This window comes from Pogoniulus pusillus, chromosome 19 (assembly GCF_015220805.1).
Source record: "Pogoniulus pusillus isolate bPogPus1 chromosome 19, bPogPus1.pri, whole genome shotgun sequence".
NCBI classification, from domain to species: domain Eukaryota; kingdom Metazoa; phylum Chordata; class Aves; order Piciformes; family Lybiidae; genus Pogoniulus; species Pogoniulus pusillus.
Genome location: NC_087282.1, coordinates 12738368 through 12762476, shown reverse-complemented (window position 1 = coordinate 12762476; position 24109 = coordinate 12738368). Strand labels below are relative to the sequence as shown.

At 45.4% G+C, this 24109-nt stretch overlaps 1 protein-coding gene across 1 annotated transcript in view; it reads right to left on the bottom strand.

Moving 5' to 3' along the window:
* LOC135183956 (vascular endothelial growth factor receptor kdr-like) overlaps window positions 1-24109 on the bottom strand; it is a 157954-nt gene that overhangs the window by 56049 nt on the left and 77796 nt on the right. The window contains exons 7-11 of the mRNA XM_064159343.1: window positions 23699-23858; window positions 22666-22783; window positions 19443-19618; window positions 7297-7447; window positions 3969-4074 (exon numbers count right to left, since the gene is read on the bottom strand). Coding sequence (XP_064015413.1) covers window positions 3969-4074; window positions 7297-7447; window positions 19443-19618; window positions 22666-22783; window positions 23699-23858 — 711 coding nt within the window. The remainder of the gene's footprint in view (window positions 1-3968; window positions 4075-7296; window positions 7448-19442; window positions 19619-22665; window positions 22784-23698; window positions 23859-24109) is intronic.

Sequence of the window (24109 nt, the reverse complement as noted above, 5' to 3'; positions counted from 1 at the left end):
TTCTCAGCTGTCTAACTCTGGCAGAGCTTGGGTGGAGGTAGTTAGAGGGAAGTGAAATTAGAAGAACTTCATCAGAGACCCCACAAAGAAAAGGTTCTGCTAGCTCCCAATCCATCTATTTGAATGGCATAGAATAACACTTATTTTTATAGCCTTACAATTCTGATCCATGATCTTGCTTCTTTCATTCAAAGCATGCTAAAGGATGGGCTGAGGACAACTGAGAGGAGAAGTCTGTGAGTTGACTGAGAACTTGCAGGGTTTGCTTTCATCTCTGGCAGGGAGTGTTTCTCGCCCTGTAAAATGTGAGTGGTTGGACTTTATGAACCCACCACTGAAGACATTCAAGCTCAAACTTGATGGGGCCCTGGGCAACTTGATCTAGTTGGGAATGTCTCTGCTGACTGGAGAGGGGTTGGGTAAGATGACCTTTGAGGGCATTCTGTGGCTTCCATGATTCTGTGAACTCAAAGATATCTTCTAACCTCCACAGTTCTATGATTCTGAGACTGTTGCCTTCTTAACAGAGCAGAGTTGATGGTGATATCCTGTGATCAGGAAGGGGCAGGCAAGAGGAAAAAATAGAGAGGTGAAGTGGAGGGGCTGATAAGCATTTGTGGCGTGGCTGGACTCCTAACTCTCTGGCCCTAGGGCAGGGGGCTTGGTGCTGGTTAGTGCTGAGCAATTACTCCTTCCATCCTAATGTTAACAATAACCACATGCTTTTCATATGAGACTCAGCCTTTAGAAGACATGAGTTGTGTGAAGTTCACTCTTCTATCTGTGGAATAATAATGGAGTAAATATTGTGAGGCAGATGACAGAAGACTTCACTTTTACATGCCACTTTTCTTATCAAGACATCCAACAGATGCCTAAAGACATGACCAAAGATCACATCAAGCATCAGCAGCCTGCTGAGAAAATTATTGTTGCTGCCCTGCAAGCTGGCATTTGATCAGGATTCTGGATCTGGTGATTTCTGGAGCTTTGTTCCCACATTCTTAGCAGCTCTGAGAAGTTAGTACACTAACCAGGATACACTGATGCAGTTCTTCCAGGGTGAACTCTAGGAATGCTGAAAAATCTTAGCCTGGGGAAATTCCACCTTCTGCCACGAGGCTCCAGCTATCATTGGAGGGCCTCAAATCACACAGGGAAAATAACCAATCTCAGCTAATCCCAGCTCCATAACCCAATCAATAAAAGCCACGCTCAGGCAGTTATTTCATCTGGCTGGTCAATGTAGATGAATTACTTGCTAGGAGATGGTGGGAATGGATTGGGCTGTTTCCTGTCTCTTCCCTTTCTGGTGGGAATAAGGACTGATAAAACATAAGGAAAAGTCTGAAGGTTTTGAGTTTTCATCAGTGCCTTTGTTGAATTATATTCTATTATCTGAAGCCTCCACTTAACACAGATAGCCTTGAACTTCAGAAAAGGGGACGGAAAGGAGCTGTCTGCTAATGTAAGCAGGGAGACAAAGTGCTGAAACCTGAGAGTCATAAAATCGAGTTTTATGAATTCGAATAACTCTTACTGGGGACATGAAGATTATGAGGGAACATGTCAGGATGTGCTTTCAACCAGTGGATCAGCAGGAGATGAAAATAATGAATATCCTAGAAATTGGGAAATTCTGTAACTTGTGAGGAAATATTTTAATGAGACTTTAATAATGAAATATGTAAAAGCTTAAGTTAAAGGCCTGGAGGCTGACATGTTGAACATGCCTAATAAAATGAATGCTTCAGGATGTGTTGAAGCCCATGGAAAGAGAAGAGGTGGCTGCAGTGGGCAGAGTGAGGAGCAGCCTCGGGGCTGTTTTTGGAGCTCAAGGTGTGCGCAGCAGCAAAGCACTTAAGGAACAAGAGGACTTTTGAGGACTGTGATGGGCCATTTTATTGAGGTTCTGTCATAGCGTCTTTTTAGTTGGAAAAGGCTTTTAAGGTCATTGAGTCCAACCATGCTCTAACTCAACAGAGTCTGGTGCTAAATCACACCCATGGGCACTTCATCTCCGCATCTTTTGAACACCTACAGGGATGAGGATTCAACCACCATGGTCCTCGTGTGCTTGGAGCAGTGGCACCAGGCTGGACACGGCATTGAGCAACCTGGTGTGGTGGAAGGCATCCCTGCCCACGACAGCAGATTGAATCTAGACGATCTTTAAGGTCATTTTCAGCCCAAACTGTTCTGCAATTCTATGATCTAGGAGCAGCATGGCATTCATTAAACAGCTCATTCAGAGCCTGCAGCCAATTCTTAAGTCTATTAGCAGACTAAAGTTTCATCCAGTTGTTTATTTGCCTCAGCAAAGTTGGTAAAAGAAGAATTGGGAGTAGTTTACTTATGCAAAACTCAGCTTTAAATGCTTCCAGTTTTGTGTTGTTGAGGTGTGTCACTGTCCCAGGGACAATGCAATAAACAGGTATTTTTTGAGGCACAGAAATTGTGAAACCCTTCACCTTTACAGGGAGAGTAGCATAACTTTAAGACTGATCACCAGATCTAGACTAAGCTCTTGAATACAGATCATGTGTTTAGACTATATATGGAGAGAAGCAGTAGTCATGAGGGCTGCAAAACTTTCTTCAGTCCATGCAGCAGCCAGAAAGTCTTAGAAAAGCAAGAAACTTGTAGGTGCATGTCATCAACCTCCATTTTCCACAAGTAATTAGCACTTGGTAGATATCTGCCTTTACCCAAGAACTAAAATTCTTAGAGAACAGATTAAAGGGCACTATGCCATCCAGATAAATCTGATTAATATAGTCCAGCAAGGGGAAGGCTCAGGAATGAAATGCAAACACTTGATTTTTTCCTTCCCAGCCCAACCTCCATGTTTTTGGAGCTCTGTTTTAAATTATGTTTAGAGCTGGAAAGTCTCCATGAGAAAGAGCAGATGGCTAAGGCACTGATCCTGCCAGATGCTGATTTAGTTTGGATCCAATCCAGAAGACCACTTTAGTGTTGTGCTTAACTTTAAGCACAGGGGTAGCCCAAGTCATACACTTAAAGGTAAACCAGGATACAAACAGCAGCATTCAGCACCTGACAGGATTAGGCACTGAGCTCTCCAGTGCCCACCTCAAAACCTGTAGCTGGAAAACCACTCCTAAAGCCACAAACCTCTAGAAGTCCAACAGGGATAAACCATCTCCCTGAGCCAGACCACAGCATCTTCTCCAGGGCAGAGCCAGAAGTCTGAATCTAGAGCAGAAGTGCTGCAGGAATTTCTTGGGGATTAGCACGGATGTGTGTGAACAATACCACTCACTGTCACCAGTATTTAACAGACAATTTATGCCTGGGAGCTTTGCAGTTTCTGCTCTTGGTGCTGTTTGGAAGGGGAAGCAGGCAGGGAAGTGTGGAAGGAAGGAAGGAAGGAAGGAAGGAAGTCTTCCCACCTTCATTGGCTGGGTAACATTGTTGGCAACCCAAATGTGTAAAGAAAGGTTGATAGTTCCAGCTGAAAGAAGTGGGTGCTGCTGCAGGTACTGCTGCAGGCACTTACTCTGAAGACGAGGCCAGCAAGCTCTGGCTGCCATAGTCCTTTGAAATGACGTGTCTGTCTAGCTCTGCTCATGGGAGAGTAGGGAAGCTTGGGTGGTACAAAGTGCTCTCTAAGTGCTAAGGATTTTAATGAGCTCATCGGAGTCCTTATCACTTGTGTGCTCTTCACAGGACCCCTCTTGCACTGAGCCAGTCTTACACTTTCTCAGGACTGAGGGAGACAGAGAGGTTTTTGACCCAAAAGTCTTTGGAGAGTTTTAAACAGGGTATGTGACATCACTGCCAGAATCCCAGCATTTATAAACAGCAGAGATCTGAAAGTGATCCCAGGGCTGTGGAATTCAAAGCATGCTAACAACCCGTGGCAGCTTGGGAACTGCAGAGTGAGAGCTCTGTGAGCCCACTGCTATTCCATGACATCATTGCACAGCTTTTCTTCAGACACATACCTTTCTTTTATCTCCATGCTTCACAGTTATGTTTTCAATGCTTCTGATCTTGTTTCCTATGAACATGTTCTCCTGAACCACAATTTTTTGCCCTTCAGGTTTGCATCTAGAGGTAGAAAAGCAAAGGTTGTGGTCAAGAACTTGCTGCTGGTAGTCCATGGAAGCATCATTAAAGAGAGGAAGTGCCAGAAAACAGGCATAGGTCATAAAAACTCCTAAAAGCTGTTGCTCCTGGAGATTGTTACTTGTGAAACTGCTCTGTTCCCTCATCACAGTATCTCAAAGTCATTTACAAAGCACCTTGACAGAGGTAGACAAAGATCTAACCATCAAGGAAACCTCCTAGACCTTGTGAAGCTTGAAAATAGAAAATAATGGACAACTAATTAAATCTCAGAATCTTAACATGGGGAGAATCAGAAGGAATCTCTGGAGATCATCCAGTCCGCCCTCAGTGCTAAAGCAGGGTAACCCATAGCAGGTTGACCCTGGTCACAATTCCAGGTGGGTTTGGAATCTCACTACAAAAGGAGACTCCACAACCTCTGTGAGTAGACTGCTCCAGTGTTCCAGCATTATTACACCAAAGAAATTTCTCCTTATGTTCAGATGGAACCTCCTGGGTTCCGGTTTGTGCCTATTGCCCTTTGCCCTGTTACTGAGCACCACTGAAAGGAGTCTGGCCTCATCGTCTTGCCCCACACCTTTTAGCTCTTGCTGAGCATTCATCAGATCCCTTCTGGGGATGCTCTTCTCCAGGCTCAAAAACCTCAGAGCTCTGAGCCTTTCCTCCTCACAGACATAGAATCATAGAATCAACCAGGTTGGAAGGGACCTCCAAGATCATCCAGTCCAACGTGGCACCCAGCCCTATCCAATCAACCAGACCATGGCACTAAGTGCCTCATCCAGTCTTCTCTTGAACACCTCCAGGGATGGTGACTCCAGCACCTCCCTGGGCAGCCCATTCCAGTGCCAATCACTCTCTCCAGGAGTGCTCCAGGGCACTCCACATCTCTGTTGCCACTTCAGCTCTGGTCAAGCAAGGCTGGGTAGTAGAAACTGTGACTCCATGATGACAAGTTAGCGAAGCTAGTTCAGTTCCACAACTAACTTCAAGAGCACCTTGCAGAATCCATCACAACACACAACAGGAAAGAGGGACTGCACTTCCTATGGCTGGTTCTAGTTCCAGCACTCTGATCCCACCAAGCTCAGCTATAGGATTATAGTAGGTAAAATGAACATGGACTTCTATAGGTGCTGACCAAGGGCTGATACTGCAGAAAAGTAACCCATAAATCAGCCACGCCTTTGCCAAATCCTGAGAACACCCTGGGTCGAGGAAGGCTTTCCAGCTCTGAAAGAGCCTCATTAGAAGATGTCTTGAGAGATTTCCTGCAAGGCATAATTCTGTCTTGAGGATGAAGGGAAAAAACTCAAAGGAAGCAAATCACATCACAGCTCTAAGGAACAATGATGGTGTTTGGGGATTCAAAGTGCTCTAGTAAGGAGGGGGGAGAGAAAGAGAGAGAGAGAGGAAGTGAGACAACAGAAGGAAATGGGGGCTGTGTCATTTCCCACAGGAATCCTCCTCCAGCTTCTGCTGGACAAAGATAAGGCCGGCCCGGAGGCCTGAGGAGGTAGACGCCACTCTGCAATTGTATTTAAATTGATAAGATCAGAGAGTCAGAGAGCTGGAACAAGGGTTACACGAGGTCTGTTGCCACCAGGTCACTGCTTTGGATCTGGTTGGATTCGGCATTCATCACCAGTTCTTTCTCCCTAAACAGAAAGGTCTGGAAAAGATGTCAGGTCAGAGAGTCATAGAATCATAGAATGCGCTGCACTGGAAGGGACCTTTAAAGATCATCTAGTCCAACTCACCCAGCAGTCAGCAGGGACATCCCCAACTGGGTCAGGCTGCTCAGAGCCCCATAAAGCCTGACCGTGAATGTTTCCAGGAATGGAAACTCCACCACCTCCCTGGGCAAACTGTTCCAGTGTCTTACCACCTCCATAGTAAAGAACTTAAGTCCAATCTAAATTGATCCTGCACTGGTTTCTAATCATCATCCCTTGGCCTATTAAAGCATCTCTGTGGCTTCCCTGTGGAGTGCAGAACCTTTTTCCTTATGGTGCTTTCATTCTGGTCTTGTCGAACGCCTCCAAAGCAGCAGCTTGTGCGCCTTCTGCTGATTGGCAATGCCAAAAGCCTACCTACACCCAAAGCTCTCTGCTGGTTTATTCCCACAGGAGCAGAGTAACTGCCTTGATGCTTCCCTTGTGGAGGGACACAAGGTCACTTCTTTTACCCAACCTAAGACTAGATCACCCAGCAGCACTGCAACTGCTGCAGCAGAGAACTTTCTGATTTTGCCCTGCCCTGTAGCTTGCCATTAACAGCACAGAAAGATGAGGCAATAAGCAATTATCCAGCAATTTTCTCTCTTGCTTCCCGAACCTGCCTTCATTTTATTATAGATGGAAAACCTGGCTTCAGCCCTCTTGCTGCAGGGAAGAGTTGAGCGAACTGTTACACATGGCTCCTGTCTGTGTCCTGGGGCTATCAGGGGAAGCATTGAGCCAAGACCTCTGTCTGTAGGTTATTCTGCTCATACAACAGCAGGAGCAAGAAAATGTCTACTTGAATAAGGTGAATCTCAAAAAGCGTCTTGAGTTTTAACTTTCCTCATCCTCTCTGACAGTTTTGACCCAGTGACTTCCTTTGCATCTTCACACCTCAGGCTGCCTCCAGACTTGAGCAAAGGAAGGCTTTCAGTGTAGCTGTGAAGACTTGGCTACCTTCTTCAGCTTCTGCAACATAGATGCTGCCACAGGAGCCCATGCTCAGGGTGCACTAGAGAAGACAGCTCTTAGGAAGTGGCATAGATTCCATATGGCAACTCAGTGAAGCCAAGCCTTTAGCAGGATTGTCTGACAATAGCTCTTAGAGGAGAAAAAAATGTGGTTCCTCCACACCTGACTGGTTTTTCTTTGCCAGCCACACAGACCACATCCAAGAGGTGTAAGAAAAGACCTTGGTCAGTCAGAGGGACATTGCTGGTCAAGTTAAAGAAAATTCAAGCCTGATCTTTAGTCACTTTAAACTTATTTGGCACAATTCTGATAATACAGAAGGTGCTTGTAACTCCCAAAACCATAAACAACCAGATGCCTGCTGGGTTCATAACCCCTGAGATCTTTAGGTGCGGAATTGATGCTTCTGATTTCTAATTCGGATGAATAGGATGTACTGGAAAGAAAAACTAACTTAAAACCACCAAACTCTTCTGCAAAATGCTCACCCATAGGAACATCCACTTACAGTGTGTCTGTGAGGCTGCAGGGCTGCCACTTCCACTCGATCTTGGGGTCAGGATTCCCACTCACGGTGCACTGGATCTTGTGTTTGCTTCTTAATTCCACCCGCTCAATCTTATCAAAATCAGTTTCCTTTTCATAGATTTTGGGTCTCTCTAAAGAAAAAAAAGCAAAACACCACAAGCATAAGAGAAAAATCAATGCAAATCATAGAATCATCATAGGATGGTTTGGGTTGGAAGGCACCTTAAGGATCATCTAGTTCTGACTTCCCTGCAATAGGCAGGGACACCTCCTGCTAAACCTGGTTACCCAGCCTGGCTTTGAACACTTCCAAGGTTGGAGCCTCTATGACTGCTCTGGACAACCTCTTACAGTGCCTCACTACCTGCATGGGGAAGAATTTCCTTCTCATGTCTTGTCTAAATCCAGCTTCTTCCACTTTGAAGCCATCACCCCTCATCCTGTCACTCCATGCCTCTGTAAGAAGTCCCTCTCCATTGACAGAAGGGGGGTATTAGCTGTGGTATTTCAGGAAAGGCACTGAAGTGCTGCCACATCCATCATAATTGTTTCCAAATTGCATCCTCGACCTGCTGTACTTGGAAATTCATGCCATGAAAAGGCTATTGCTCAGGTGCTGCAGGATCAGGCACTTAGTCTATGTACTGTGGACAAAACAGCATTCCTGATGTCACCTACTGAGAGGAACCTTATCAGCAGCTACTGCTCAGCAATATTGCAACCACTGTACAGGTTCTCCCCAGGGCTTTGGAGAACAAGTTTTTCCCATACAGAATCCCAGAATGTTGGGGGGTGGAAAGGACCTCTGGAGATCATCTAGTCCAAACCTTCTGCTAAAGCACTCACAGCAGCTTGCCCAGGATCACAATGTCTAGGAGGGTTTGGAATCTCTACAGAGGAGACTCTACAGCCCCTCTGGCACCTCCAGGGTTCCAGCACTGTCACAGCAAAGATGATTTTCTTTATGACCTTTTTGATCTGAAATCTTTGCTTTCCTTTTTTGTGTACATGTAACATGCAGTGGATGAAGGCTAGAAGAAAGCAGAGAAGTGGTGGGGAGAAAGCACTTGCAGAGCAATGCCAGGACAATCTCACCACCAGCAAACCCATCAAAAATGTCACTGCATTATTCACATCTGGAGGGGTTGCAAGATCACACCCTTGGACTGGAAATCTCTCAAGAGCAAACTTGTGTGTGACACTTTGGGGGCTGCCCATTGCCAGCAGGAAAGAGCTGCTGTGTCCAGCTCCTTCCAGCTCCCACGGGAACACACGAAAAATGAGAAACAAGGCGACAAAATGCCCCAAGTGAAGTGAACTTTTGCTAACCTCAGAGAGGGTGGGTTTGAGTTTGGGGTGAAAGCACAGGCTCTTCCCTTGTGCAGACAGCTCTGCCCATCCTTGGCCATATCTCTTTGTCTGCTTCTCATAACAGGAAATCAAACAGATTTATTGGTCGGGGTCCCTCTGTGGAACACCTCTGAGCAGCCAAGTGTGGCTGCTTTGCGCTCAGGCCTTCTGACAAGTTGGGAAGTGAATGCAGATTAGATTTCTACTTTTTGGGTTAACTTATTTTTTCTGCTGTCAGGGAGGCCCCAGATATGTAAATATGAGCTACTGCCCACCTCATCAATCTTGAGCCCTTCCCCTCTCTTTTAGAATAGCTTTATTTTTCCCTTCCAGCCCTCTGCTCTTATGAGAGGACTGACCAGACTGATCCCATGTCTTGGTGGGATTGTCGTTTTCCATTTCTCATGGTTACCAAGTCAGACTTTGAAAGATCTTTTGACCTCATCATTGCTTGAAAAATCATTTCTTTCTTCACCCTGTGAAAGGAGTATTGGCTGTAGTTGGTTCAGCCATATACTAACTCCCATGATAGAATAAAATATTAGCTGCTCTAGAGAAACTTCATAGGTTCTGATTAGCAGCCCCAAATGACAAGCCACGTTTGGCTTTGCTCTTGTGTTCCCTTCTGCTTTGTTGATCCCCTTTGGCTGAGTCTTGTTTCTCCATGTGCCTAGAGATGATGTTCTCTCAGGCTCCAAAAATCCACTCCTCACTCCTTTGTCCCTTCAGGCAGGGAGGGAGATTGTCTTTTAATGGAGGAGAAGATGAACAGAGCAAACAGAAGAGTGCTTCAAAGTGTAGTTGAGGTTTCTCAAACTTGCATTCACAACTGTAAGATGGACAGAGGGTTTTCCTGCACCACATTGCTCTGGGTTATGCAAGCTATTGCTGATCAAGTGCTTTGAGATTTGTGAGCAGTTACTGGGACTAGTGTTGAGTTTCCTTGTAACTGGCATCTTGTTTCCCATCAGTAAATTATTTCTGATCATAATGATAATGTTGTGAAGCTCCCTGGGGAGAGGAGCATATTTGTCATTCTCTTGGACATTTTTCATCTCAGTCTCAAATCCTGTGTTTGGTGTGTCTGGACTGACCTCAAAAGCTTGATCTTCTCTTGGAGGAAAAGACTCTGAGTTCAGTGTGAAAGGTTACTCAAGTGTTATGTGAAAGGTTACTCAAGTGTTATGTTTTCTGGACTATAGGAACAAAGCTCTAATTGTTTTGGGAAGGAGAAAGTATGTTTGCGTGGTTTTGTGTGTGTGAAAGACAAAGTTTGGGGGGGGGGGAGGGCAAAGTTTGATTACAGTCTCTTAATACAAAGGGATTTTTCCATGCTCTTAATGGAATGATGAACATATTAAGTGTCATTTAAATTCTAAAAAAGAAGTAATTTTAACTTGCTCTAATCCAAGGAAGAACATTCACAAGTGACGAATGAATGCTGAAATACACAATTACTTTGCTTCGTGGCACTATTCAAGATTACTTCAAATCTCAAATGAGACAAAATGATTCATCAAATGAAATAATTCTTATTTATGACTCTTAAGCAATTATTTTCCTAAAACTTGAGGGGCTGACTGAAAATGCCCCCTCTCCCCCCCTTTTGTGACAGCAGCTTAGAACACAGCGTGGGGTTGTAGCTAATTACAGGCGTGACACCCGAAGCAATCTTTCCAAGTGTCTTTCTTTTTGTACTGGTGGTAGGTGTCGTTCTGCACCTGGCTCTTCCTGCCATGCTACTGCAGTGGGGATGAGGCAGTTCCAAAACTTTGTATTATCACAGAGTTGTAGAACTGTTTTTTACTGGAAGAGACCTTTAAGGTTATCAAGTCCAACCATTGACCCAGCATTGCCAGGTCACTAATAAACAACATCACTCAGCACCACACTTACGTGGCTTTGAAACACCTTTGGGGATGAATACTCCACCACTGCCCTGGGCAGCCTGTTCCAGGGCTTGACCACCTTTTGAAGAGGAAATTGTTCCTCACATCCCACCTAAATCTCTCCTGGTGCAACTTGAGATCATTTCCTCTTGACCTATAATTTGTTGCTTGGAAGAAGAGATCAACTCCCATCTGACTCCAACCACTTTTCAGAGAGTTGTGGAGACCCAGAAGGTCTCCTTTTCTCCTGGCTGAACAGCCCCAGTTACCTCAGCTGCTCCTCAGAAGACCTGTGCTCTAGAATTCTTTGTGCTCCTGGGGAGAATCTCCTGGGGAGATTCCAATCAGACTCCATAAGAAAATGTTTCCCCTTGAAAACAGTTAGACATTGGAATCATCTCCCAAGGGAAGGAGTGGATTCCCCTACATTGGACTCTTCCAAGACTCAGCTTGGCAGTGTTCTGGGCCATCTCATTTCAACTAGACTATTTACCTAGAAAGGTTTGAGCAGATGATCCTTGGGTCCCTTCCAACCTGGCGTGCTGTGATTCTGTGCCTCTGTGTGGTTCTGTGCTTGTGAGGGTGTTGGCTCTGGCTCCAGCATGCTGCAGGTTTGTGATGTGGAATGGGGCATACTCAGATGGGGCAGATTTTTTAGGTTTGAAGACTTTCTGAACCTCTTCATGCTGTTCTGGCCTTTTTATTTCTTACTGTAGCCCTTGAAGGCACCTGAAGCTTTTCCATTCACTTTGCTCACTGCTAATCCAAATCTAATTCACAGAAGCTGCCTCAATCAGTGACAGAAACAAGTTTCTTGGCTGCTGTGGTGGGTACTGAACTTTTAGATTTGCTCAGACTCTATCTAGGTAGTTGGCTCAGTGAGCTGGTGTCTACAGTAGTTTCACCTGTGAAAAGCATCTTCACATGAGCATGATGAGGGGTTCACCATCCTGAAGCTGGTGATTGTTGAAGGTGATGATTGAAGTAGACCCAGCAGTTCCCAGATAAGCCTCTCCCTCCTCCAAGTTGTGCTTTGATGCCTTTCTTATATTTACCTCCTAAGCATCATGATGGGTTATGTGCAAGCTCCTGTTTACTTTCACTTGTGTGGGGGTAAGGCTGGGGATTTGAGTCCATTTGTAAGCACTGCCAAAATGCAAGTGTGCTTCTACATTCATCTTAAATGTTTCTGTAGGTATTGCTCCTTTCAAAACATGCAAAATAAAACAAGGAATGGGGAGCTTGAGCAGGCAATGAGCTAGTGGCAGTACAGGAGTAGAGCAATCAAGCAAGCAGCCTCTGAACAGACCCTGCAGTGCGCCTTTTCTCCTCTGCAAGTGCAGTGCTGAGTCTTCCCCCCTCCTTGAAGCACCAGAGCTTGCCCCACAGCACCTTCTGCTCTCCTAACCTTGGGCTTACTGAACACCTTCCTACAAAGCCCTGCCCCCAACCAGTCATTCTGCCCACTGAACTGCAAGAGATCTTTAAACACAATTCACATCTGACCTGAAGTATCCCTTGCTATCCCTTAACATCTTCCTCCCCACTCCCCCCCTCCCCACCCCCGCCGTGATCTACCTGCTTGCATTCTGCCTCTGCTTCCCATCCTTTGGCCATTTCCCTCGCCAGGCTGAAGAAGCCAAACAAACATTAACAGCTTTCATGTCTCTGGCTGATTTTGGAATGGGCAATGTTCAGATGGCTTTAAATGTATCAAAATAAATGGGCTTTTTGTCCTCCCTGGCTTCAAGTGTGATTGTATCCCCAACTCGCTTTGCAGAGGTGCAATTGCTGGTGTGAGAGCTGACCTGAATAACTAAAGACCTGGCTGCTGCTGCTGCACTGTGAAATGTAATCCAAAAGCAGTTCTGCTTACTGTAAATTTCAACCTGATCAGCATTATGGAGATCTCACTTTACTTTCTAGTGTTATCCGTGGTTTGTGGCATTAGGAGCAAATCATATATTCAAGGATTAGGACATTAACCCTTCTGCAAGAGACTCTGTGAGGTTTGAATTCACTGTAAATGTTATTTGGAGGTCGCACTTGTCACCCAAAGGAGCATCCAAATAGAGAGGACAGCACAGAGAAACTTTCCCTCAAAGTTCTATAAGCAACTTTGCTTTACCTCCAGTGACCTCTGATTGAACTGCTCTTTACATACCTCCCCACTACCATTTACAGTGGCTTTCCAAAAACCTTTTCACATTAAACATATCATTAAAATAACATGAGTGGTCCAGTGAGGCATTCGATCTCAACCTTCTGTACTTTGCTGGACACAAGGATTCATTAAAACAGAGTGGCAATTTGTTTTCTAGTTGTTCTGTTTTCCAGAAGCCCAAATAGTTTGCAATTTAGAATCTTTCATCTGATGTTTGTGCAGAACTTTAATGGAAATAGAAGCTCTGCAAGTTCAGCTAGGTGAATTTTTTTACAAGGGCTTGTTGTGATGAGTTGAGAGATAGATTTAAATTTGGGGGTGGGGGGAGATTTAGGTTGGAGATTAGGAAGAAATTCTTTACAGTGAGGGTGGTTAAGACTGGAACATGTTGTCCCTGGAAGTTGTGGATGGCCTCTCCCCGGAGGTGTTTGAGGATAGTGCCTTGATCAATCTGGTCTAGTAAGAGGTGTCCCTGCCCATGGCAGGATGGCTGGAACTAGATGTTCTCTAAGGAGCCTTCCAACCCAAACCATTCTGTAATTGTATGAATATTCTGTGAGGTGGATATAGAAAACTCATTAATTAATCCAAATTTTGACTGGTCAAGTGGGGAAAGTGGGATGAAATTCCCCCCCCCCCCCCAGGTAAAATCACTTTGTCTGTGTTGGACTTAACAAGTCAGCTCTGTGGTTTGGTTGTTTGTTTTTATCTTTTTTTGTTAAAGGGAAAGAAAGAAATGGATAAAAAGAGTTCAATGACTTGAAAACAAAGCATTTGTTTCTAGCCCAACAGAACATTGTGTTCGACCCCAGCTGATTTTGGGTGGTTGTCTTTGTTCCATTCTCTTAGCTTTTCAGTGTTATTCTGTGCAATGCTTACATACACAAAGCTGCTGTGAAGTGGGTGCATGGCATTGTCCCCAGGGTACCTCTTGAGGAAGCAGATGCCAAGATGAAATGAGTGGCCAAAATCTCTCCATGAGTCAATACCACAGCCAGGAATAGAATTAGGGTCACCGATTATCGGTCGCTTACCTAATCTCCAGTGCACACACCCTGCTGCTCCATTGTAACCTGCTGCTGTGGGCTGGGAATGCCAGCAGGGTGGGAGCAAAGGAAAAGAAATCCTGCAGCTGGATACTTTTTGAGCAAATAATAAGAAGAATCTCAGGGCACTTGACCTACCCTACAGGGAATTTTGTTGTTAAAGTGGAAGTGCAGCTTCGTTTTGTTTTTTCTGACCTTATGCTGTCACCTTGGGATGTATCTAGGAAGAGTGCTGTCTGTTCTGGCCCTCTACCACCTTGCCTTTTTCTGTCACAGAGTCCCAGCATGATAATGGTTGGAAGTGACCTCTGGGGATCATCCAGCTGAACCCTCTGCTAAAGCAGGGGCACCCACAGCAGCCTACCCAGGGTCACAATATCCATGTGGGTTTGGAATGTCTGCAGAGAAGGAGACTCCACAAGCTCTCTGGGCAGCCTGCTCTAGGGCTCCACCACCTTCATACCAAATTTTTTTTTTCCTCTTCTTAAGATGGAACCTCCTGAGTTCCAGTCTGTGCCCCTTGCCCTGTGTCCTGTCACTGGACACTGCCAAGAAGAGTCTTGCTCCATCCTCTTGCCTCCCACCCTTTAGCTCTTGCAGAGCACTGAGAATCCACTCAGGCTGCTCTTCTCCAGGCTCAACAGCCCCAGATCTCTCAGCCTGCATCATGTTGTATAGCCCTGCTTCTGGTATCTGTCTCAGTGCTTTAATCCAAACAACACTTGGGTTTGCTCTAATAATCCAAAGAAGTTCCCATTTCTTACAGTGCAGCAGTGTCCATCTTAGGGATTTCAATGTCTCTTCCATGCACAAAAGACAGTGGGAGTCTCCACTCTGTCTTCAACTCTTTAACTGAGAACTATCACTCTCAGAGCTCTTTTTTCTTTGAACTAGCATGGCCCAAATACATTTGTCTTGTCTCAAAGGCTCATTTCTCTCTTTAGACTCTTTCTGGGTCTGGTTGAGGTGCTGGAGTATTGTTCACATGGATCACCGTATACTTATTAACTTCTGTGGAGATCACTGGGGACTCCTTTGATGTCAACTCATCCCTTGCAAGCCAAAGTAGGTCAGGCACAGAAGTCCCTTTGCTTTTGATTTTCAACCAAATATGAAGAGCTGGCTTGACTACAGAGTAGGGCAACATCTGCATCACTAAGTGCTCTGGAGCTACTTCTCCCTAGGAGCAGATTGAGGTGTAGTTGGTCACCTCACTGCCATAGGAAGGAGCACGTGGCAATGCACATGTGAATTTTCCATGCATGCCCTTTTATTCCAGCCCTTGCCCAGGAGAAAGGGAATTCATAAGGAGCTCGTGAATTACTGCTGCTTATGGCAGAGGCTGTTTCCAGCCCTTAATCCTGCATTTCTTACAGACAGAAGACAAGAGCTTGGGGGATCAAGGACTCTATGAGGGAATTTAATTTCAATTGACTAGAGCAGCTGGAACCCAAAGCAATATTTGTTGAAAGAGCCTCGAGGGAGTACAGGAGAGAAAGTTTGGGACAAAAAAGAAAGGCAAAGTGCTGAAGGAGGTTATTCATCCTCTTTTTGAATTAACTTCTACTTCAGGACAATCTTCACATGTAATGTGATGGTCAGAGCATGCTGACTGCTCCAGAAGGACTCAGCAAGAACCCTGCTCCATGCAGATGACTTGTACAAGGGTGAGAATGAAATGCAGTCTGCTTGCCCATAAGTAGATTGGAGGTTTTATGTTTGTGTTTTCTTCTGAAACCCCTTTGTCCTCCAGTCTGCAATAAGTCTATTCTCCCACATTTCCCCTTTTTGGCTGGCTCAGATGTGCAGCCACCAGCTGTTTGCTAGGATTGTTCCTTCTCCTTGCTCCCTCCCCTTCAAATTCTTCAGGACATTATTTTCTTGAAGCTTTTCTCAATCAGAATTTAATCAAACAAAACAAAAACACAGCAACCCACCGCTTGTTGGGCAGTGTTTGATGTGTAAATATGTAAAGAAGGAGTGTTTTGAACATGCGCTCAGCTACCTCCTGGGGGCTGGAGTCCTACAATGAGCCAAGGTGACTCCACAAGGGAGATGTGTGCTCCTGCAAGATTGAATTCCAGCTGCAGTGGGCACACACTGGTGACCAGAGGCACAGCTAAGCCACTTCTTAAAGTAATTTCTGGAATAGCAGCAGGATTCTCCCCCAGGCCAGGCAGCATGTTCCTTCCTGCATCTTCTCAACCAGCTCTTCACCTCAGGCCAGCTTTGCTGCCAGTTCCCACCCCACAGCTCCAGAGTTATTTGCCCATTTTCCTCATCATGCCTCTGTGGAGCTGAGATGCTTGATACCTCTGCACACACTTCTCACTTTTATGGCCATAGCAAACTTTAGAGGGGGAATAGCTCCCAGGACTTTGCTCAGTACCATGGAATGAGGTGCCTTGAACAGTCAGAGCCACTGTGATCTCTACCAGTTGAATAAGTACATGGCAGGTGACTCCAAGGAAAGCCTACAGAAGTGCTGGTCTTCTGCAGGTCAGAAGACACATGGGCATGTAAGCTCTTGTCCTGCAGGACTCAAGCTCTTACCTTTTTTTGTACTAAGGCATGGAGTGACAGGATGAAGGGTGATGGATTCAAACTGGAAGGAGCTAGATGTGGATTAGACATTAGGAGGAAATTCTTCCCTATGAGGGTAATGAGGCACTGGAACAGATTGTCCAGAGAAGTCATGGAGGCCTCAAGCTTGGCAGTGTTCAAAGCCAGATTGGATAGGACCTTGGACAGTAGAAGGTGTCACTGCCCGTGGCAGGGGGGTTGGAACTGGATGACCTTTAAGGTGCCTTCCAACCCAAACCATTCTATGATTCCATGATTTTATGATTCTGTGATTCAGATCCTGCCTGAAGGTTTCTCTTCTGCTGCCATGAGTACTGAATTAATCACACTGCAAAAATTAATATACCACAATTTGATAACTCCTGCTGCTGTTTGTACTTTGTTCATCAATTGCCAACACTGTTAACCTTCAACCTCCTCCACACTTAGTTCAAGTCACAGCTGCTGGGTTCCTTCCAGCACAGTTTCTGTCAGTTGTGTCATCTGTGATTCTCAGGAGCATCAACCATGTATTGTTTTGGAGAGTCTCACAGGAGGGGGGGCTGTGTGCTCACTTTTAATTTCTTCAATGCAGTGTACCCTGGGAGCAACATATCCCAGTGACATTTACCTCCTCCTTCAAAAGTCTATTTACATAATTCTCTGTCTTTTCTTCAATAATAATAGATCAGAACTCAACTCACTTTCACAGATGCAGCTCTGATCTTTAAAACCCTGGTCCTGGCTTTTGGAGAGCAATGCTGTAACCTCAAAAGAACTTGGCACAGGCAAGAGAGATTTCCTAGGTGTTTTATGTTGGCCCTCTCTCAAATCAAGGCAAATTCCTCATTGCTTGCAACCTTTAGTTTTAAAACTCTTTCTGAGATTATTTTCCTGTATTGGCAAAGAAAGGCTTGCTTCTCTAGAGAGATTTCAAACCCACCTGGACATTGTGGCCTTGGACAAGCTGTTCTGGGTGACCCTGCTTTATCATGGAGGTTAGACTAGGTGGTCTCCAGGAGACCCTTCCAACCTCCACCAGGTGTTTAAAAGACACAGAGACATGGTACTGAGACACATGGTTTAGCACCAGACTTGGTAGAGTTAGAGAATGGTTGGACTGGATGGTCTTAAAGGTCTTTCCCAACCAAAATGATTCCATGATCCTCTGAATTTATGAATTTTTCCTGTGCTTCACAGTGCAACATCTTATAGGTTGGACTTGATGATCTCAAAGGCCTTTTCCAGCCTGGTTAATTCAGTGTGATCTTCTCCAACTGGCAAGATTCCTACAGCTGCTGGGCTTTGCAGACTCTTGAGAAACGATGGGCCTGCAATTAAATAATTATTTCTGGTGGAAGTCTCTCTCCAAAGGGCTAACAATGAGCACCATGCATGGCACAGACCGTGTGTGAGAGCCGGAATGCCATGTCCCTCTGCATCCAGCAAAGATGAAAGGCTCCTACTGGAGTTAAGAGCATGGGATGGTTTAATCCTGAAATAGCATCTTGCTGATACAAAGAAGGTCTGTTTGTTTTTTCTGTGCCTATTTGGGGAATGGCTGCTCTTCAAGTAAACATTCTCTTCTGCATGCAACCACCAATATTTACCTTGACAAGATAGTTTATTATCATTCTTAATTTTCTCTTCCTTTGAACGTTTCCGTTCTCGGACAAGGCAGCAGGACCATGGTACGAATAAACAATCTCAAGTGAACTAATTCCTGCAGCTTAACACATTCTTCCTCATTAGCTGAGGAGCACCTGACCATCAGCATGCCCTTATCTCTCTCCACTCCTAAATGACACTTTAGTTCCTGTAATGTTTAAGCTGATTAAAGCTACCATATCTTATTTAGAAGATTTAATAAGCCACTTGTGTCTGAGTGACAAATTCTCCATTTTTTAGGCATTACTCCTTTCTGAAAGGAGAAATGAGAAAACCACAAGTCAGAGAATCATGGAATTGTTCAGATTGGCAAAACCCTCTAAGGTCATCAAATACAACCATAAACCAAATATCACCTTGCCCACTAAACCATGTCTGAGAGCACTGTGTCTACATGTTCTTTGAACACCTCCAGGGATGGTAACTCCATCACCTCCCTGGGCAGCTCGTTCAGTGCTGGAAGTAAATGGTGCAGCAGTTCTTAAATACACAAAACAGGACAATTGAGATAATCTTGGGGGGTGTAAAGAGGATAAGAATCAAAGAATTCACCAGAGAAAAGGCAGCAAACCTCTTTCAATAACTTTTGCTATCACATCACCTGGGGAAATACAAAGGGGAGCAGAGCTAACTTCTGCTTGGCCTCATGATTCAATCTCTACTGCCAAATATTCGATGGATTAAAAGAGTCAGTGGATGTGCAGAGAGACAATGTGGCTCTGTCCTCCATTATCCCAGCCAGGGAGACTAATAAATGTGATTCCAGTGTCTATTTTCCCTCTGTGCCAAGTGAATCTGCTTCAGTGCACACCACCTTTTACTTCAGTTTTCTCTCCCCTGAAGAAGAGCCTATCTCTCAAGTGCTCCCAGCAGATAAATGACAATACACAAAATGCAGGCTTAGAAAACATTTCTGTAACAGGAAGATGGAGAGAAATAAAAGACAGGGTATCTTATCTACTTCCTTCCATCAGCCCTATTGGGACTTTTTCTGTCTCAGCAGATGTTCACCAGAGCTTTGCTCAAACTAGTTTGTAATTTCAAGGGGTAAAGCTTCTATCACTCTGCTTGAAGACCTCACTAATAGCTATCCTCCCAAATTCCTATTCAAATGTAAGTTCTCTTAGGTGTGTTCACTTTCAAGTCATCTCTGTGGAGACATTGTCCTGACACAGACTATTTCTGAGGTGCAGCATCTCAGTGGCAAGTGACTTTAGACGACATAGTTTGAGACTAGCTCTTCATAGCAACTCTCCATTCTGTTGCTTCAATTCACTGTGGGGTGAAATGAGGTTCCTGGGCAAGGTGGTAATCTGGTAGTTTCTGCAGAGTTCTGTATTAGCTCATGGGGAAATGTCACCCATTCTTGCTGACTGGTAAAGTAGGATCACACCAAAAAAGAGAAAGAACTCAGTAGGCATCATTATAAAGATTAAGAAGTCCTTACCTGTCACTACCAGCTGCATGGTGAGGTTCTTATAGAGGCCATATTTTGCATTGCTCAAGACAATGGTGTAGTTTCCAGCATGCTTTGGTCTCACATCTCTTATGCCCAGTCTGTACTTCATTGGATCAGGCTCATAGCAGGTGTGGTTGTCCATGATCAGTTTGCCATCTTTGTACCTGTTTTGAAAGTTCATCAAGGTTCACTGTGTACATGCAGACACCCTCAGAAAAACAGCTACCCAAATGAGGATGAGTAAAGAGTCAGCCTTCAGAAACAGATCTATAACCACTGCTTGACCTGGACTTCTCTTCCTTTTTCCTGTCCTAACTGTGAGTAGCATCTGCAGTGCTGTGCAGCAGCTTCATCCAGCAATCAAGAGAAAGGTATTTGAATAGATCTGAATGAATGGTGTCTTTCACATAGAATCAGAGAATTGTTCTGGTTTAAGAGACCTTTGAGACTATCAGGTCAGAGCATTAAGCCAACATTACTAACATACTTAACTCTGGTCAGAAATGTCCATCTAGATGCCCTCAAGTTCTGCTGGAGGTGCCAATAGTAAGTGCAGGAAACCGTAGGTTAGTTAGCATTTATCATCAGTTTTAAAGCAAGTTATTAATGAAGCAGGATTGTCTTTCACAGCATCATAAAATCATAGAGTTGTGAGGGTTGGGAAGGACCTCTGGAAATCATGTGGAGTCCAAACTCTTTCTAGTGCAGGTCCATCTAGATCACTGCACAGGATCTATCTAGATCATTGCACAGGATTGTGTCCAGGTAGGTTTTGAAAGCCTTCAGAGAAGGAGACTCCACATCTCTTTGTCACCCTTACAGCAAAGAAGTTTCTCTTTAAGTTCAAATGAAACCTTTTGTGTTCTGGTTTGAGTCCATTGCTCCTTGTCCTATCACTGGCCACCACTGAGAAGATCCCAGCTCCATTCTTGTGACCTCTACCCTACAGCTATTGATCAGCATTGAGAAGATCCACTCTTAGACCTCTCTTTTCCAGGCTAAAGAGCCTCAGGTCTTGCAGCCTTTCCTCATAAGAAAGAACATGTGTACGTGGCCCTTTCTTGTGCCTGAAAAACTTAAAGCCTGTGACCTGCAGATTTGAGAGCTGAGAGGAAGGTCAGTGAGGAATTCCCAATCTTGAATCTTCACCAGCTAGGAGCAGGAGAGCAGAGACTGCATGAACAGACTGCACTGCTAATCCAATAGGCAGATTTGGATTAGGATTATGAAACAGGCAGGACTTTGCCACACACAGAGCTTTAGGCTTGGCGGAATGAGAAGCTGGGGCATGTGTCCTACTGCCTGAGAATGCTGCAAACTTCCTTTACACTCGTTTAAACAACGGTACTGAGAGACTTCCAACATCAACAGCTGTAGCTTTGAACATGCAGGGAAGGCAGTGATGGTGGTCCCAGGCAGCTACCAAGCAGCTCCATGCTGAGCCTTGAGGACAAAGCCTTGGCTGAGGAAAAGGGGATGGTCCCTACTTCAAATCACAAAGATATTTCCATCTAAGTAGCAGCAAGTATCTCCTGGCAGCACTGATTTCACTTGTCTGACCAAATGTGAGAGAACTTCATGCTAAAAAAATGCAGAAACCCAATCCCTGACCAGTATGTTTTGTTGACCCAAGCTGCCCTGAGCAGCACTCAGCTGGAGGAGGAGAAGAGCGATGTGCAGGTGCTACCTCAGCTCAGCCACCTCGGCTGGAAAGCTGCCTATGGGAAAAGGATCTAGGAGTGTTGGTCTGACAGTGGCTGAATACGAGCCAGTGTGTGCCCAGGTGGCCAAGAGGGCCACCAGCATCCTGGCTTGGATTAGCAGCAGTGTGATAAGCAGGACCAGGGCAGGGATCCTGCCCTTGCACTGGGCACTGGTGAGGACATGCTTCCAATCCTAGTTTCAGGAGAATACGGAGGGGCTGGAGTGGGTCCGGAGAAGGGCACCAAAGCTGGTGAAGTGACTGTAGAACAAGTCTTCTCAGGAGCAGCTGAGGGAACTGGGGTTGTGTAGCCTGGAGAAAAGGAGGCTGAAGGGAGACTTTCTCCCTGAAAGGAGCTTGGAGGTGGGGGTTGGTCTCTTCTCCTAAGGAGTACGTGGCAGGACAAGAGGAAATGGCCCAGAGGAGGTTTCGGCTGAACACTGGGAGAAATTCCTTCCCTGAAAAGGTTGTCAAAGCCTGGCCCAGGCTGCTCAGGGCTGTGGTGGAATCCCTATTCCTAGAGGGATTTCAAAGCCGTGGAGATGTGGTGCTGAGGGACATGGTTTAGTGGTGACCTGGCAGTGCTGGGTTAAGAGTTGGACTTGATGATCTTAAAGGGTTCTTCCAACCAAAACAATTCTGCAGTTCAGCTTCTCTGCCAGCACAGGCGAACCTATGAGAGCTGTCATACAGAGTTTCATACAGTTAAAGATGTGCAGGAGGTTGCATGGAGTTGTTAAAGACCCCCTGCAGAGTGAAGTAAAGAAAATGTAGTGAGAGAGAGCAAGTGATGAAAGGGTAGAGAGAGAAATAAATGTCTCCTGGAGTTGCTGACATGTTGTCCCTCCTATTAAGCTGATCCATCACAGTCCTGGTGGAGACTTCAGTTTGCTCAGGACGACTCACTGCACTGTCTGCAAGGATATGACACTGCTGGTGGTACAGGGCTGGAGAAAATCGTTGAAAAGCTATGCAGTGAAACAATTTCTCACGTTGAGAATGTGTCCTGCAGCTCTCTGTTCCATGCTGCCTCCTTGCAGACTGATCACCAGTGCTGCTGGCAAATTGATAACCCTTCCCCACTTGCATTCTGCTTCAATCTTCCAAACAGTTCTTTGTGCAGGAGACATGAAAGCCTCGTTTTTCCTGTAGGGACCTTTTCTGAGTGACTAGGGGAGAAAAACAGCGTGGGAAAGAGGTATGGCTTGCCCAGCTTCACAGAGCACATCAGCACAGAAGGAGTCACATCTCTTTAGCTGTGCTGCGGGACCACAGCTATGAGCATTCCCAGCTCTCCTCTTTTATCCATGTGCTAAGGAATGGGAAAAGCTATGAGTTGTAGAATCATAGAATGGATTTGGGACTTTTAAAGCTCATCTAGTCCAACTCCCTGCAGAAAGCAGGGACATCTGCAACTAGAGAAGGTTGCTCAGAGCTTCACCAAGCCTGAACTAGAATGTCTCCAGGTCATCCCATACTCCTGATTTTGCTCGTGGTGATGGTACTCACCAGGTGACACTTGGACGAGGAAAGGCATCCACCTTTGCAGCTAGTTTCAGTGACTTGTGTCCTGATGTAATCTCGTAGTAAGGCCCCTTCTTGTGTGAAACTGTAAGGAAAGGTTTGTCTGGAAAGAGAAAGGAACAGGAGGACAAGTAATGGCAGATCTGCCGCAGCGCACTGCTCACATCTTTGAATTGCCTTCTGCCTACCCTGGAGTTTTTGCAGTACAGAAGCTGCAGACAACCACATGGAATGACAAGCTGTTACCAAGCCTGTCTGCAAAGGCCAGGGAGGTCTGTCTCCAAATAAGGGGCTGGATGTGTAAAGCAGAGAATGCACATCTGGTGCAGTGTGTGAAGACACCTGAACTGTCTTTTCACCATGTGAATGCCAGATTCTCCAGGGCATCAGCAACCACACTTGGTGCCAGCTGTCTCCAAACAGTTCACAGATTCACAGATTGCACTGGGTTGTGAGAGACCCCCAAAGGTCATCTTCTCCAACCCCCCTTCAGTGAGCAGGGACATCTCCAACTAGATCAGGCTGCCCAGAGGCACATCAAGTCTGATACTGAGTATCACCAGAGATGGTGTCTCAGCCACATTCCTGGGTAATCTGCTCCAGTATTTTACCACTCTCATAGTGAAAAACTTCCTCTTTACGTCTAACATAAATCTACCCTGCTCCAGTTTCAAACTCTTGCCCCTCACCCTGTCACCACAAGCACTTCTAAGCAGTCCCTCTCTGGCCTTCCTGTAGGCCCCCTTAAGCTATTGAAATGTAGTCATAATCTCTAAATGCAGTTTTAAGGCCTCCATCCATCCATCCATGTCCTCAGGCATGTCTCAGTCTTGAAGTCCTTAAAGCTTCTTTGGGTGCTGGCTCTCATGGATTGCTCAGGGATTTTATAGATGATTAATGGTTGTTTTAACTAGTTGGCACAATGCCATCTACATGTCAAGAGAGTTAAAAAGACAAAATTAACCTTTGGGCTGAGCAGTCTGGTGCCTGGGTGCCGTGGTTTAGCAGCAGAACTTACCATACACTGTCACTGTCACGTTGGCCTCCAACCTGGTTACGTTGAACGTTTTGCATATGTAGAGGCCCCCATCTTGCATGGTGACATTTTCAATTGTCAGGCTGCTGCCAACCTTGTACACCATGCCACTCTGGTCTATTGATCTTCTAGGATATGGGTGCTGGAAGTTAGGGGGGGAAAAAAAGGAGGGGGGTTAAAAGCCGGTGTAAAGTGGATTATTTTGTTCATCCTTTCACAGTCTGCCAGTAAAGAAAAGCATTGATCTGATCCAAAATTCTCAGATCTCCCCATTGCTGAAATAAATAATATCAAATAGACTGCCCAGGGAAGTGGTAGAGTGACCACCCCTGAAGGCATTCAAGAAATGTGTAGACATGGAGGCTCAGGGGGGACCTCACTGATGTCTACAAC